Raw genomic sequence first — 16,730 nt, forward strand, 5'->3', positions numbered from 1 at the left:
ATATCGGAGAGAAGGCAGACATCGCTACGGCTGATATCTCCAACACTCAGCAACTCATACCAAAACAAACTAGATCAATAAATAGTGCTACAGGTAAGAGGAAAAAGATGTATTTTTGATTTTCTGGTGAACTGTCCCTTTAAATTTGACATAACAGTCCCAATAAAGCTAAACTAAACCATGTATCTCACTTGTCTTTGAAGAGGATGTAGAGGATATCAGCCTGGTCCTGGAGACTTTGCGTGTCTTTTAGCAGCTGGACCAAAGCGTTGTAGTCGATGCCTCCACTGGCATCTTTGGGGATGCCGCTTTCTGTTGAGACGCTCGCCTGCGGAGCCTGGAGGACAGAGGTGGAAAGTTAAAGCTGCATACATAGAACATACATAGAGCAACTACATCGAGATTAAAGGTCTCGTAAACACACCTGAGTTTCTTGCTGTGCAGAGGAGTCTGGGAGGTTCAGGTTGAGGGAAGACTGAGGAGAGCGGAACAGCTTGTTCGGCAGGTACATGTTCACATCTGGACAAAAGAAACAGTCAGGTGTCAGTAAGTGTCTATATCTTTGGGATATTTTTGTGAGAGGAAGGATCAGCTCACTTTGTACGTCCAGGTTCTGAGCCTTGTTCATCAGAGTCACCATCTCCTTGGTTTTGGTAGCCGCAGCCTTGAACCTCCCCAGACCTCCGATCTGCCGCTTGGGCTTCTTGGGGGCAGCGTGAGCCAACAGGTGGTCCAGGTACTGCGCAAGGTCGTCGGCCTCTGCAGAGGAGGACAAGAAGGACGAGGTTGAGAAAGACAATTGAAAAGTGGGGGAAAAATAAAAGAACAGAAGTGTGGGGGATGGAGATACAGAGATAGAGAGCAGAAAGGAAAAAGGTTTATTGAGTTTTAAATACCAACAGATTCAACTCACCTTTATTCAGTGAACACATAAGTCCTTAAGAAACCCTAACATCTCAACTAAACCATCTTATTTATAAAAAGAATTCAAATTTTAAAAAGTGTTGTTATTTTGAAACATATTTTGACATTTAACATGCAGTTTTTAAAAAGGGTTGTTCACCCAAATCCCCCTGAAACACATTTTATCATGCACACACACAGTGGTATCTAGCCATACACTGAGCTTAGAAGTTAGAATCTAGTTAAAACTGTTATAAATTCACACTGCTGTTAAGGTATTTTAAATGAAAATGTTAAGTGTTTTGGGCTGGCAGCAGTCACAGATATTTAAAACCAACATTATTTGCATGGCTACATACACACAGATTTTGGGTGAACTGACCCTTTAAACCATGAAGCTCACAACATGCCTCATTCCTAATCAAAATGCTTAATGATTTTGATATAAGGTTCATCTGTAGATGGTGATGCTGATTCATACATTCACAGCAGCTGTCAGACAAGACATTTTAAGACATGCATGTTAAATTAAGCCAGCTACAAACTCAATGCAACAACAACATGTCTTGTTGTTGCATTGAGTGCGTAGCTGGCTTAACATGCATGCATGTTAAGCCAGCTATGCACTCAATGCAACAACAAGACCTGTTTAAACACGCTGAACTGTCAATATTTGAATTTAAATCCAAATCCAGTGAGGAAATGACTTGATTCAAAGCTTTAAAATCTGTACCAGTTGTTTTAAATGCAACACAAGTAAAGCAGCATTTCTCAACCTTCTCAAGCCATGAAGCCTGCAGCTTCAGCCGTCATGTGAATTTGAGTTACTTTGTGTTTGATTTTAAACAGCAATAAGGCTGGTGTGGCATCCGCATGTCCAAGGTTGAGAAACATTTAAACAACCAGCAGAGCTACACAGAGAGGATGGGGACAGGAGAAAGAGTAGCAATAAAAGAATTGGTGATTAATGAGAATCTGCAACAGGTTACTTAGTTTTATGTCATGTTTCTGCTGAGATTAAATACAGATAACACATATCAAAGGATCTTTTTTGTTATTTTTGGATTTCAAATTAAGGGGTTAGCTGAATGACATCACTCTCAAAGACAGGTACATATAATTAGAAGACAATTCGAAATCTTACAAGAAAAACTACAAGAATCACAAACTTCATCTGGTCTTTTTTCTTCTGGGAGACATAAACATGTTGTAACCTACATGTATTGCAGTTCATGTGTAATTTTGAGTCTCTTAAAAGATGAATCATGGTCCTAACACAGGGTTCACACACCTTGTTGAACATCAAATTCAAGGACTTTTCAAGGACTTCCAGGCACAAGTCCCTCAAATTCAAAGACCAAACATGGCATAGTCTGAGGGTGCTTTCAGACCTAGAGTTGTCTTGCTTTGGTCTGAATCAGGGACTCATTTTATTACAAAGTTGTATAACTGCCTAGAGTTGGTTCATGTTTTCACAGCAGTATTTACAAGTGGACCAGATCAAATGCCTTGCATGAGAAAGCTGCTCTTGATTGGTCAGAATTTCCATGTGGGGAAAAAATCCAGGAAGATTTTAGCGCTAGTCATTTTTTCCCCTCAAATTCACGATCTTTAAAAGATCTTATGGAGGGGAACCCTGTTCACAGTACATACAGGCAAAGCTTCTATGTGCTTCTACAGTTTATGACCATGTATGTATTTAAGGAATACATACCACCAGGAAAGGTCAAACCAACAATGGAAAACAAACCACTGCCACCTGGCAGCGTGACCTCCATCGTTAATAAATGTTTCCATCCCTGGTGTCACCATTCCTCCCCATCCATCAATCTGTTTTTTCTTACCATCATCATGGCGCAATTCATGCACGTATCCATCGCTGTCACCCTCATCATCATACTCTTCGTCGTGGCGGATCATGCTACCAGAACCCTTACCGTCCAGGAAGCTCAGGTGAGCGAAACAGGAAGTGGTCAAGAACTCCGACAGCTTCCCTGTCTGGATCCTGGAAAGGAGGACAGGATTTTAAAGTAGGAATACTGAGGTTAGAGACCCAGATGTATGTACATCTTAATTCTGGAAGGGATTTACTAAACCCCTTCAATTTCATTTATTTTATTTTTTTCTTTACTGAAATTAAAAATGCTTCATCTACAAACACAAAGTCCACTGTATACTGTATATTTTGTGTATAAATGTATAATGTAAACTCCTCTTCCTGTTGTAAAACCTCCTGAAATTCGCAGAGGCAAAACATGGGGCATGACTTCCTCAGTATCTTTGGTAAAATTCACCTTGCTCCTCCATAATATCCATCCTGTAGCTTCTTGAGTGTGGCCAAAACTGCAGGGTCCAGGTTTGTACGGTCTTCAGCTGAAACACACACACATACACACACAAGGAATACATACAGTTTATACATGTAGAGTTTTAGTATTCATATATATAAAATTCAAGATTTCCCAATCTCAGTTAAACAGACAGACTGCATCATGCAATACTAACTTCACCCTTCAGTTTCACAGTGGACATACAGCACCTTCAACGACTAAACTTAATACATTTTCCAACACTTTTTAAAACATATAAGCACTTGTAGATACATGGTGTGTGTGTGTACATACTCAGCATAGACTGTGAAATGGGAAAAGTGACAGTGGGTCGTCCAGTCATCCTCCATCTGGATGCGAGGTAGGCAATTTCTGTCCTCAGCATCTCCACGATCATTTTGTTGTCCAACGCCAAGTAGAACTGCTGGTGGTCGATGAACTGGAGGGTTTAAGGGGAGAAACGAAGGGATGACTCTCGCATTTTTTTCCACCAGGATGAGAAGTGAATCCAGTGAGTATTTGGTCTTTTATGATGTCTTCAAGTTGGCAAACACAGACTATAAGAATGGAGGACTTTGAGCAATAAGGTGAAAGTCTGAATCTGTAAAGTAACTAAATTCAAAAAACATATATATAGGAGAGTAAAAAGTACAGTGTTTCCTTTCTAGCACACGACTGGATAAATGAGACTTGGATTATGCTGCACGAGATGTGTGAGAGTTTGTTAGTAAATGTTTTAATATAGTTTTACTGTTGTTAAACTATACTCCTGTGACTTAAATTCATCAAGAATTTTTTTGTTTTTGGATTCTTCGTTCACCGTTGAGGCATGCAAGAAAAATGTTTCCTTCACAAATTCAACATAATGCGGGGTGAATAATTGATAAACAAATAGTCATTTGAGAGGTGCAGTACTTGTTTAAGGTACTTGGATACCTTTTACCACTGGCTATAAATATCTTATCCCAAGACACTGTATGTTTCCTTACTAACCTGAGGTGTGAATGAGAAGATGGTGTTCCTGATGGTGTAGAATTTGGAGGTTCCCAGGACTCCTATTCTCCTGTAAGGCCGCCCTGTCAGACCCAGCCTCGGGTTACGACCTGCAGCAGAGCAGGTAAAGAGGGGAGAAGGGTGAGTAAAGACCTGGAGAGGTAAACATTTGTGTAGCTATTAAACTTAAAGTGTCTAAATTCAATTATTTACCCTTTATTGTGACTCAGATCTGATGTTTTCTGAACGATACAAGCAGCAAAAAGTTGCATTTTCTCAGATCTCGGACTCCAAATCGCTGAAAATTCTCAGCATTGCCGTGAAAAACTTAAGTCCCTCATCATTCATAGGGGACTAACTGATTTAAATTTAGCTCCAACAGCTGCTGGGCCAAGCAGTATTACCCCTCAATGGCACAAGGCCTTTACTCATCATTAAGTGAAGCAAGTAACAGTATCTCAGTGTCTCATGTCTCAATGGTGTCTGGAGTCCTTTTTTCGTAAGAGTCACACTTTGATAAGGACACATATCGCAACTGAATGCATCATATTAATGCACAAGGCAAAATAAACAGAGATATTAATTAACTGTATTAATTGTAATACTCATCTCTTACGTACAAAGAGTGTAATAAACCATGAAACACTAAGAATAAATCAAATCTAAACTATTGAGGAGGTTGTTCTCATGTGAAATCAATCAATAAAAATGATAAAAGAAACTCTTTTACAACAACAATTATAAATCAGAGTACAATGGCCCCATATTCCCTACTTCCATTCATGTTTTATGGATGAATTTATAAATATGAATAAATAAATAAGAGTAAATGAACAAATGAGAGTTCAAATTTGGTTTTGGTCTAACTTTATCTTAAAAGAAAAAGCCCTCTGAGTTTGTACCGAGTCTGGCGTAGATGTGGCTGAGGACTCTGGAGGGCTGCACGTGGATGGGATGGATGTCAGCAACAGTCTCCACATCTATACCGTTCTTCAGCAGCAGCTCTTTAATCTCCTCAGTCTCTGCCAGAATCGACACTATGAGAGGGAAGAGGTTTGAACATGTTTCAAAAAACTTAAACCACTGACACCAATATACACGTCACTTGGAGTGTATCCAGAATTTCCAACACTAATCTGGGAACTCACCCTGTACAACCACATCAGGCTTTGGGATGGTGGAGAAACGTCGGTTAAGAGGGTCGATCTCTCCGGGGGCCAGAAATCCCTGGAAAAATGAGACGGAGCTTTGAATGTCAGAGTCCAAAAATCCACAAGATTTTGGTTTGTTGGGTAAGAAAGTGAGACTGAGCATAAAAAACAACAACAAAAAAAAAAAAAACAAGTGAAAATGAAGACAACACATTAACTTAACCTGAACATTATCAGACACTGTAAGATGCTAAAGCTCTACAACCTAAGGATAATTTTATCATGATAACATTATAAAATAAATTTGTTTAGCATTTAACAGAAAACATTTATACTGTAACATACATGCTGTACATAAATGAAACAAAGAAACAGAGTCAGTGGAGCAAAAGCAACGAGTTTAATAGGCACAAAATAATTAGAAAGCAGAAAAGAAGTCAGAATTAGAAATTAGTAGCTTAAGAACTCCCTGGTATTCACTTCATACATTTTTTCTCGAAAATAATCCACCTTAAAGGGAAACCTTGCCAATTTACACCACAGCCTATGCCACAATCTGATGTGCACCTCCCCGGATATGTAACTACACGTCACGGCGATGCAGACCTCCTGTCTATCTTTATAAGCTGAAACCCTCAGTGGAAACAAATCTTTTATTTACTTTAATTTCACAGATAAGAAACAATAGATTGTGTAGACAATAAAGCCTCCACAAAAATAGCATTTTAAGTCTTGTGCATGTCATATTTGTTTGGAAAACGTGTTTAGTATAAGACAGTTGTTTTGTCAGTGAACCTTGTGAGCTGTAACGGAGCCGAATTTTGTAACGTTACCTTTGTTAAATGTTGCTGTTGTCCCTGGCTTCATATGAGCAGAGGAAAAGTCCACTAGCCACTAGGCTAATTTATACAATGTAAATTGCCATAGGCTTGTGCTAAAAACATTAGCATGTTGTATTTGTGGGCAAAATATGTCCAGATAAAGACAAGTGTTTGTCTGTGAATGCAGCGAGTTATAGTGAAGCTGATTTGTGTACTTGTGTTTGAAATTGTCTTTATTAAGCCATGTTTAATGTGTGTTTAATGTGTGTTTTGAATCAATTACACTTCACAGAAACCCCGCCTATTGCCAGTGGATGGGCTGGGGAGGTCCAGATGCTCGTGGCATGGGGGATAGCCTAACACTGTTTACTTGCACACACTACGATGACACAGAGCTGGTTGAAAATCCACAGAATTTCCCTTATAGCTCGTGACCTTACTGCTCACCTCGGACAGAAGGTTTCCAAGGATGTACAGAGACTGTCCCCATTTCAGAGGACATTTACCCATTGGGATCCTCTCCACAGAGTGGGGGTTCACATACTCCTCCTCCACCTGTTCACACACACAAACAAACAATACAAAGATACAAAAAAAAGTTCAAACTGTAAATTTCCTTTGTCTCATTTGTTGCAGAAACACAATGAATGAACCATACAAGCACATTTAAAATACCTTATAAAGATTCACGTCATCAAGAATTTCTACAGCTTCCCCTGAAATGCATTACCTTATCTGGGGGGACACTGTAGAGCTCTGGCAGCAGTCGTATCCCGTCTTTCTGCTTGATCAGGATGCCCTCCAGAGCCTCCTGGTACTCCTGCACCTAGAACGACGAACAGAGTAAAATCAAACATCTACACTGTAAATATCCACAGAGGCGTGTATACATATTGTCAACACAATGATGCTTGGAATGGAAACACACAAGCTGATGTAAATTACCTGCTCGGGGCTGTTGATAAAGATGCCATCCAGTATGAGGTAGGTCCAGAACAGAGGCCACTCGCACTCTATGTTCTCAAACAGCTTCAGTTCTGCAGACTCGTAATACAGGCGGTTTGGATCCTGGAGAAACAAAGACGAGAAAACAGAGGCAGAATTCACTTACATTAGATCAATGTGTGCAAGGGCTAATTTGTAGCTTCTTTTTTCTAGAAATGTCTTAGTCTGAAATGTTGTCTAATGTATTCTACACCAAGCGGCACCAAAACAGTGTCGTCAAAAGCCAAAAAGCATAAAAAAAAATCGGAGCACAAAAGAACATGTCAAGATAAAGTGAACCCTTTCGCTGCAGTCCATTAATCCAAACAGCCTCCTCCAAGAACCCGTTACGTAAGAGCTAAGCAACGCTGACCATGACACACAGCTCCTGCCACACTCAGCCCTTTTTAAGCGGACTTGTTTGAATTCATTCAGCTGCTTAATGTAGAAGTGTCTGGCCACTGAGGCTCATAAGAAAGGAGGAGAAAAAGACTGAAAGAAGGAGAGAGCTTAAGACTTTCAACAAGAGTCACTACTGTCTTTAAACTGCCGCTATTTAACACTGAACACTATGCACCTAAACAGAGATGCCATGAAATAACATTGGTCTCATTACTTCTAATCTGAACACAGTGAGATAAATGGATTATCATATACCTTTAGGGGTTGTTTACCTCTTTAGGTGTTTTGTGTCCGTCTCTCAGAAACCTGCAGCAGCCGTATCGACCCTGACACAGACACAGACACAGAGAGGAAGTCAGCGAGCACAGATTGTGGCTGTTTCACTAAGTGTACAAATGCATGAGGTGTGAACACTGGCAGCATCTGTTAAAAATGCTCTTTATCAAAACAAGTGACATTAATTATGACTTTACGTTAAGATATTCTGCCTCATCCTCCTCTCCATAGCTAATAGTCCAGTAATAATCCACACCTGTTCATCAAATATGGCTTCATACTGTCTTTATGTCATGTATTTGTCAGAACTTGTTTCCTTTGAGCATATTTTTATACACAGAGTTAGACTTCTTCCCCTTTTTATTGCCAATTTTGTACGCCAGCTTGGTCAGAGAGAAACGACTTTCTCAAACACATACTTATCTTAACATTTAATATCCTTTTTGGCAAACTTTGAAGAAAATTTCCAACACTTACAACAGGTACACGCAACGAAAATAAGTCCAGAACTTAACTGTTTTATCCTGAACAAAGTATTTTGTCTTTTATAAATACTGTGAATCAGAAAGTTGTTTTGGACTGTATTAAGCTGTGATAAGGATTTTCTGATATTGCATAAAGAATAAACAATAAATCAGTTATTTTAAAGGCAATCTGGAAATCCATCAGTAAAAAAAATTTTTTTTTTTCTTCCTTTACCTCTGGAGGCACAGCCCGGAGTTTTTCGACTAACCAGAAGTGAAGGGGCCTCACGCCCTTCACTTCCGGCGGTGCCCCCAGGGAGTCGCCATGTTGTTTACAAATACTTCGGGTAGGAAACCAGCAGAGTTTAGCTATATATCACATTTTTCATGTCACTATATCACCGTGTAGACTAATGTGATGTTTGTTAAGTCTATAAACACAATGACTGAACAAACATTACTATTTCTGTGTGCACGTAATTAATATGGTTATCGTAGATTAGCTGGGCTAACCATTAGCTGTTAACGTTAGCCGTTAGCATTGTCTATAACCATAGACTGTATAAAAATAAGGTAATAACTCAATAAACAGTCCGTGAATAAAATATTTTTTCCAGCGGATATCTTAGTTACAACATAATTGAGCTAGCAAAGCAGTTTTGTGTTGCTATGTGTGGTATTATTCAGTTATGGGAAATCACGATGTCTAGAAAGCATCAGTGGCTGCAGCTGACAGGGACAGTTAGCAAAGCTAACATCAGGATGTCATCTGTTAAAAGCCTCCCGTTGTCGGATACGACATGAAACTACTCCAGTTAGCTCAATCATGTTGTAACTCAGACATCCGCTGGAAAAAATATTTTTTTTCACGTTGACGAGACGGCATTACTGGAGCGGTCGCTATGGACGCGGAGCTTGCTGTTTCTGTAGGTACACATTTCCTGGGGACACCTGCACGTCTTGGCCGCGCCCCCTCCATTGTGATTGGCTAAAGCGCAGCATCGTTCAGACTCAAAGCCCCGCCCTCCCCCCCCTCTCTAGTCGTCTTTCACACAGGGCTGCCGACAGATTCTACAATGTAGATTGCAGAATCTGTCTTGAGAGATTATTTTAAAGGTGATTAAAGATTACTACTTAGCTGCAGCCCTACATGCCAACTTTCTTCTAACTTTTGTATATGTAAAGCTGATCTCCTCTTTCCAAATATTGACTGTATTGTGTTGACAGTAAAGTAAATCCTTTTCCTGTTCTGCTGCACTTGTCTGCACCTGCAGTTTGGAGATGATCTCCTCCTTGGTCAGGTTGACTAGGCTGATGTCATCAACAGCGAAGGCGGGGTACGAGATGATGGCCAGGACTCCAGCATCCACCTCTTTAGAGATGGACGCTCTGGGTAACATGGACGTCAGGATGGACTGAGGGCGGAAGGAAGTGGAAAGTTAATATCACATATGAATGTTTTTACATCTGTGTGTGTGTGTGTGTGTGTGTATGTGTGTGTGTGTACCTGGCAGTGCTGTATGTCATCAGCCAAGGCGTGGACCACAGATCCAGGTCCTCCTTTTGCTCCAAACAGGTTGAGGTCGTCCAAAGCCTCCAGAGCTGCCTGGAGGACACACAGAAGTCATGTGGCGCTCATTTAAAGCAAGACAACAGTATAACACATTTAACCAAGTAGATTTAAAAAACAAAATATTACAACACAGTATAAGACATACTGTAGTATGTAAAACAGGATTACTAAGGCTTATTCCCAGCTAGTCTCCAGATTTTCACAGAAATACACTGTATTGCCTGGGATTATGTTTTTATATCATAATCCAGGTTACATAATTCATTTAAAATGAATGCAGAAATATACTTTAATCCCGTGCACACACAGCACATCAGAGTATAAAACAGAGACTAACTGACACTTGCTTTTTTAAACCAGTGCTGATACTAATAGTTAAATTAAATAAGCAAATATCGAACAGCTGAGCAACACATTTCACTATCTTGGTTGACAGTGAAGATAACAGCAATAAGATGACAGTAAACGTAAATGGAAATTAAATCTTTAGTGAGAGTAAAAACAAAAACCTAGATGATCACTCGGGTGATAGAGAATCTTACATACAGGATACAGATGAATGAAAATGGTTAAACTATAAAACAGAAAGACAAGAATATAGATAATAACGCTGTCTAGGTAGAAGTTAGACTCGAGAACTCCTGCAGGCTCTGTTCATCTTCTGTTATGTTCTTGAAGATTTTAATTTTATGTACATAGTCAAGCAATTTCTGCTGAAAATCCTTTAGGTTTCCCACCTACGCGAGGTATTCCCCAGAAACAACTACGAAAATACGAACCACAGGATAAGATAAACCACACACGGGACAATTTATTTGTTTAAATTACTGACATCCTGAAGGAGAGGCAAAGCGGTTCTGCGGGTTGTTTGGGAACTCAGACCTGACCAGTTTTTACCTTTACTTAAGACATGCTACTGGAGTTTGGGTTTCAATATTGGTTGACTGATGACTCTAGAGAGGAAATACATCAGTAGCAGTATTATGTATACATAGCTGTTGTATATGATAGTATAGTACAGATTACAGTCATGCTGCTTTGCTTTATAAATACTTATAACTAACTACATGTAATTAATGGAGCAGGGAACGTCCTGCAGAGGTGCCCCTTTCCAAGGTCTTAAATTAAACTCTGTGTGTGTGTGTGTGTGTGTGTGTGTGTGTGTGTGTGTCCACTGGGTACTGCGAGTACTCTGTGTTATTTCTGAGTGAGACGCCATTCTTGGAAGACCGCAGACAACCTGATACCTCCTGTACACTGCGGGCCAAGGACAGCGCTGAGTCGGGCCCAGAGAGCGAGTATCCTCTCATGTGAAAACTTCCTTACAAGAATCAGGATGTTTATCAACTAAGACAAGACTTTCTCGTGCTGTGAAACTCTTTTATGACATTAAAAAAACTAAAATATTCAGCTAAAAATGAGTCTTAGCTCTTTGCAAGAGATTTCAATTGAAAGATTTTATCTGACGGCAGTATTTGATTTATCAAAACTGACACTGTGTACACTTCCAGCACCAAAACAAAGTCGTCCCATCTGACCCTGAGTCAGGGGGAGGGTCTGGGTCGTCTAAAGGTCAATGTAAAGGCCGCCGCAGTGACTAGACACCTTCCACCATGCTGGAGATTTTTTACTGGAGCACCTGTTCTGCTCTCACTCAGCACCCAGGCTGGTTTCTCCTCCATCTACCTGCCCTTATCATGTCACACAGTGTTTCTGTGTGTGTGTGTGTGTGTGTGTGCTAACCTTGGCCATGCCTATAGAGCTGGCGTTGATCTCGGTGATGCCCTGGTTGGTTTTGTCTCCTCTTTCCCACATCCCATAATCCTGTGAAGAACCAGAAAAGGAAAGATCAGACATTACTGGTTCTAGAAAAGTTCTCAATCATTAAAATAGATAAGGGGAATGTTTTGTTTTGAGGGTGCTGACAATGAATGAACACTTACAGCCACTTTGTAAGCTGTTTCAATGTAGAACATGAGATTCTGGACTACGTCTACTTCATCTTGGGTGTAAACGATATGGAGACCTGGTGCACACACACAAACACAGGAACGGACACTTTATAGAGGCCTTTACCAGTTGAGATACGAGGCATAATAGCATCTGTCTGTGCTTTACAAACACAATCTAGTCTAACAACCAATGACAGTGGAATGAAGAAACGTGACCACACTGTGATGACACAACACTTCTTGTTCTTTGCTTCCTGTTCAAAAAGTAAAATGTTTTTCCTGAAGTTCTCAAAGAGTAAAAACAAACTGCAAATAGGAAGGATAAAGTTGACTAAATATAATGTCAGACTAAATCTAAAAAACAGCTGAGAAAAGGATTAGCTGGAACATATTTCTCTGACTCTCATCTCCCAAAACGTACCATTTTTCCATCCCATTACCTTAAATATCCTTCATCTTTTTCGTCAGGGAAACAAAACCCAAACAAGTATCACACAAAAATGTATTCTTCAAATCTATAACACCTAAAAACTCCCAGAACTTTTGAGGATGAGCCAATTTAGCGCCACTCAACAACTTCAAAGGTCTATGTAGAAATGTCTCTTTGCTGCATATTTACCGGACGCAGTCATCTGAGCGAGGAAGAGCAGGAAGATGGAGGTGGCGTCGACCTGCAGGTGACCCCACTCGTTGTCCCCGACAACAGGAGCACAGGTCCTGGTGTTGTACTTGGCGTGGAGCGAGTCTGAGGTACTTCTGCTGTATTTGAACTTCTCCACCTTATCCAGCTACGACAAAAACATTAAGTATTCAATAAAAGAAATAACCAGGAAGCAAATAAAGCAGAAAAACACTGAGTAAAGTTGATACAGGTGTGATCAATATGCAATAAGTTGTGTCTTGTGTGTGTCTGTTGGAAACCAAAAAATACTTAATACAACATACCTGCCTCATTATACACTGAAGGATGCCTCTCATTAGCTTCACCACACTCTAGAGAGAGAAAGATGGTCAGATGTCAACATTTTCAACGTAGTTTTTGGTGTTCAGGCAGAAAAACGAGACAACCAATTTCTGCCCTTCATCAGCAGAGAGAAACACCCCACACTGGGACACATTTCAGGCAGTAAGAACAAAAATCTCCTCCCACAACCCAATGCCAGACAGACACCCACCTGCTCCAGTTCATAGGCCTTGGCCTTGTCCTCATCCCTGTCAGCGTTCTTCCTGTAGGCCAGACTGAGAGCCCACACAGATATGACGCAGTAAACATTGTCTCTGACCCAGGCGTGAGGCTGATCTGGGCTGCCCGGCAGAAGACCCGTTACTGGATCCTGTCGGACACAGAGAGGGGTCAAAGGTCAACTGTTAACACAAGCTAACGAGCAAGCTGGACAGTGTGATGTAGAGGTGGACTGCTTCAGCGGGTGCATGTTAACTTCTGTAGCTCAATAATATTTTTTTAACAACACAGCCTGGGTTTATTTTGAAATTGGATTATAAGAAAGCCATTTGGCTCGCAAACTATTTAGTGTAACTGTTTGTTTTAATAATACTTTGAGGGGCTCTGGTGCATGTTTGCACTTCTTGTTTTCATTTAGCATTCCATGAACTACGCGTTATTACTGCTTAATCTGACGATTATTTTCTCAATTGATTGTTAAGTCTATGAAATGTGAGATAACAGAGAAAATGCTCTTGAAAAGACTGAGGAAACCAGCAAATATTCACACTCGACAAGGTGGTTTCTGTAATTTGTTGTCTTTTTTGTCAGAAAAAAAGAAAAAAAAGTGACTTATGTGAATTGAGGTTCTAGGGATAAAGAGTGTTGTATGTTGTGGGTAGGGTAGGTGTGATAAGCAAAGGCTTCAACCTGCACCTCTTCAGTTCTGTTTTGTTTTTTGTTTCTCTTTTGTATATGAATGCTAAAATAAAGCATTAACTTAATGTTTATTTATTGTCTGTCTACCAGCGTGTTTAAGTTTTATAAGTTGAAAAATGACCGAACTAAACTGAACTAAGATAAGCTATGTTAAGATAACCTAAGCTAAGCTAAGCTAAGCTAAACTAAATTAAGGTAAGATAAACCAAACGAAACCAGACCAGACTGAACCAAACCAAACCCAACTTAACTAAACTATACTAAACTAAGATAATCTAATCTAAGATAATCTTAGCTAAACCAAACCAAACCAAACCAAAATAAACTAAACTAAGCCACGTAAAGCCAAACCAAGCCAGATCAAACCAAACAAAACCAGGTCTAACATAACCTAACTAAACTAAGCCAAGCTAAGCTACGCTAAGCTAAGCTAAGCTAAGCTAAGCTAAGTTAAGTTAAGGTAAGCTAAGATAAGCTAAACCAAAATAAACAAAGCCAAGCTAAGCTACACTAAACCAAACTATACTATACTATACTAAATTAAGATAAGATAAGATAAGATCAGATAAACCAAACCAAAATAAACAAAGCCATGCTAAGCTAAGCTAAAACAAACCAAACTGACTGTAGAGACTGTAAAGCCACTGGAGGTTGTTGGGCTATATAAATAAAAAAATTCCTTGAATGAAACAACACAATAATAAAACTGCTGCTGACTGAACTTCTGTACATCAACTAATCATTTCACTTCTTACAAGAATCATAATTCAACTGAGCTCTTGGAGCAGAAAACACAACTTTTGGCTGTGTGGGAACATAACGTGTAAAAAAGAAAATTTAATCAGATACATTTGCTCCTTTAAAAATAAAAATAAAAAGTTATTTTATTGGTTAAAATAAAAATGATAAGCTTTAAACATAGTTTCTTCTCATTTTAATTCAGGTCAGAAAATCTACATTATCTGAGCAGCTGGACCATATGTAAAAGCAACATACCCATAACTACATTACCCATAAGCCCTGTTGTTTCCTGTTTTAAAGAGACACAACAACACCGGATAAAAGCAAAGGAGACATGTAGATGAGGAAATGTGTGAGGTGAATTTCTGCAGTTTGTTAAGGAAGTGGAACACAATTAAAGTTTTGTAAACCACATAAACAAAGCTTCTTCCTCTTTGTCATTACTGTTGGGCCTGATGCGCCACTAAATAATAATTTTTCCTAATGTTTTAAGATATAAATTGTCATTTTCATCACAGCTAACTGAGACACCACGGCAGTCTTTCAACATCCAGTCAGGTTTCATCACTAACAGAGAGAAATGTGGCTTCTTGGTGAGTTGCACAAATACATCAGCGATGACATCGACATGTTGGACCTTCTTCTTGTTGGAGGAGTGAGTGTAACTACTGTGGTTAAATGTTTAAAATAGCACGTGTTGAGTTATTCTACTAATGTAATAGGCTGTTAAAAGGCTGCACAATGCAGATCTCTGAATAAGACATTTAATACTCCCAGAAGACCAGACAAATAGATTTACTGTCAATGTATTTATGACGCTTTACCAACTGCTGCAGGCAGAGAGCCTCTGCTGTCTGTGGGCGCATTCAGTCATTAGTGCAATGATCCATCTGAGCAGTGAGCTGGATACTGGCTGGAGGCCATTTGGGACGGATTCAAAAGGTGACTTCACTCAGAGTTTGTGCATATTCCACTTGAAGACACCAGTCTTCTGGTTTCCGAAGAGCTACATATGTACAGTAGAGGCTGGATAATTGAAAAATCTGGAGCAGTGTTTATGAGCCAGGATCAGAACTTTCCTAGTTCTTCCTTTCCTCCTTGGTGTCTTTATCAACTTATCAACAATTGAAAACCCAAAACACAACCAATACAAGAAGAACAAGGGTTTGACTTCTGTTCTCACTTCTTTCTGGGTGAACTCTGGTTTTTGTTTTGGCTTCCTTCCACAGTCCCAAACCACACAAATCAGGTATAAAACAAGCTTTACAAAGAGTCCGAGTCCTACCGCCTTACCTAGCCTCTGTTTCCCTAGCATCTAGGTCATTAATCGAGTTTTCTCCAGTTGTATCTTCAGTTTCTGGCTGGTCTGTGGTCTTTGCAAACTACTGTCCCACCCAAATGTGTTTTTGGCAAACACTGAGCAGAGAAGAGGAGTAAATGGGGGATATGTAGAGGGTGTGTTTTTTGTACTTATGCTTGATTTATGGAGTTATGTTCAGATTAGGTTTAGGATAAGGTTTGGAGCCAGGAATGCAGCTGTTCCAGTTCATGCACTTAATGTGTGCATACTATATGGCTAAAGTATGTGGGCTTTTGAAGCTATTTGACATCCTTCCACATCCACTTTCTACATTCGCAGTCTATAATTCTGTCCTCCTGACTGATTCTTTTTTCATCTTGGTCTATTCTGTACACACCATATCTAGAGTATTGTACGTCTGCCTGAACAGGAAGAGGGCTCCCTCCACAGGTGCTATTTGTGAGGTTTCTTCCATTTTGTCTCTGTTAAAGGGGCTCTTGGGGGGAGTTCGTCCTCATCTGAATCAAAGATCTAAGGGCAAAGGTTGCTTTATGCTGTACAGATTAGGGATGTCCCGATCATATATTTTTTTGCGTCCGATCCGATACCGAGTCTTTCATTTTGAAACCGAGTCCGATACCAAGTCCGATCTGATACTTTGCAAAGCATTAAGAAAGAAAAAAAAAAGAATGCATCCACGTTGTCCCATAAGGTTTGTTTTTTTATTTAAATAGTATCCAAAAAGCTTATCGGTGGTTCAGCACCAACAAATTCTGAATTGTGAACAAATTGTCCCTCCAGAGTTGCCGTGGTAGGCGAGGTTCCGCCGTTAGGTGTGGCTGTGTTGCTCAGAATAAAGAGAGAAGCGGTGGCCGCTGAACCTGTTGTCTTGACTCCTGTCCATTTATTGCTCATTAGCTGCTCTCAGTTAGGCGAACCCAAGACGCTCAGTTACAAT

At 39.9% G+C, this 16,730-nt stretch overlaps 1 protein-coding gene across 9 annotated transcripts in view; it reads right to left on the reverse strand.

The window, feature by feature from the left end:
- phka1a (phosphorylase kinase, alpha 1a (muscle)) overlaps window positions 1-16,730 on the reverse strand; it is a 30,116-nt gene that overhangs the window by 11,396 nt on the left and 1,990 nt on the right. For 8 of the 9 annotated variants that reach the window (XM_033609268.2, XM_033609266.2, XM_033609265.2 and 5 more), the window contains exons 2-21: window positions 13,025-13,183; window positions 12,795-12,842; window positions 12,469-12,637; window positions 11,841-11,923; window positions 11,641-11,721; window positions 9,832-9,930; window positions 9,593-9,739; window positions 7,857-7,910; window positions 7,144-7,266; window positions 6,929-7,024; window positions 6,646-6,753; window positions 5,375-5,453; window positions 5,129-5,263; window positions 4,227-4,336; window positions 3,528-3,672; window positions 3,198-3,276; window positions 2,748-2,908; window positions 598-759; window positions 425-519; window positions 192-337 (exon numbers count right to left, since the gene is read on the reverse strand). In XM_033609268.2, coding sequence (XP_033465159.2) covers window positions 192-337; window positions 425-519; window positions 598-759; window positions 2,748-2,908; window positions 3,198-3,276; window positions 3,528-3,672; window positions 4,227-4,336; window positions 5,129-5,263; window positions 5,375-5,453; window positions 6,646-6,753; window positions 6,929-7,024; window positions 7,144-7,266; window positions 7,857-7,910; window positions 9,593-9,739; window positions 9,832-9,930; window positions 11,641-11,721; window positions 11,841-11,923; window positions 12,469-12,637; window positions 12,795-12,842; window positions 13,025-13,183 — 2,279 coding nt within the window. The remainder of the gene's footprint in view (window positions 1-191; window positions 338-424; window positions 520-597; window positions 760-2,747; window positions 2,909-3,197; window positions 3,277-3,527; window positions 3,673-4,226; window positions 4,337-5,128; window positions 5,264-5,374; window positions 5,454-6,645; window positions 6,754-6,928; window positions 7,025-7,143; window positions 7,267-7,856; window positions 7,911-9,592; window positions 9,740-9,831; window positions 9,931-11,640; window positions 11,722-11,840; window positions 11,924-12,468; window positions 12,638-12,794; window positions 12,843-13,024; window positions 13,184-16,730) is intronic. The other variant, XM_033609267.2, reaches the window with a different exon arrangement.

The sequence above is a fragment of the Epinephelus lanceolatus genome, chromosome 22 (genome assembly GCF_041903045.1).
Source record: "Epinephelus lanceolatus isolate andai-2023 chromosome 22, ASM4190304v1, whole genome shotgun sequence".
NCBI lineage: Eukaryota > Metazoa > Chordata > Actinopteri > Perciformes > Serranidae > Epinephelus > Epinephelus lanceolatus.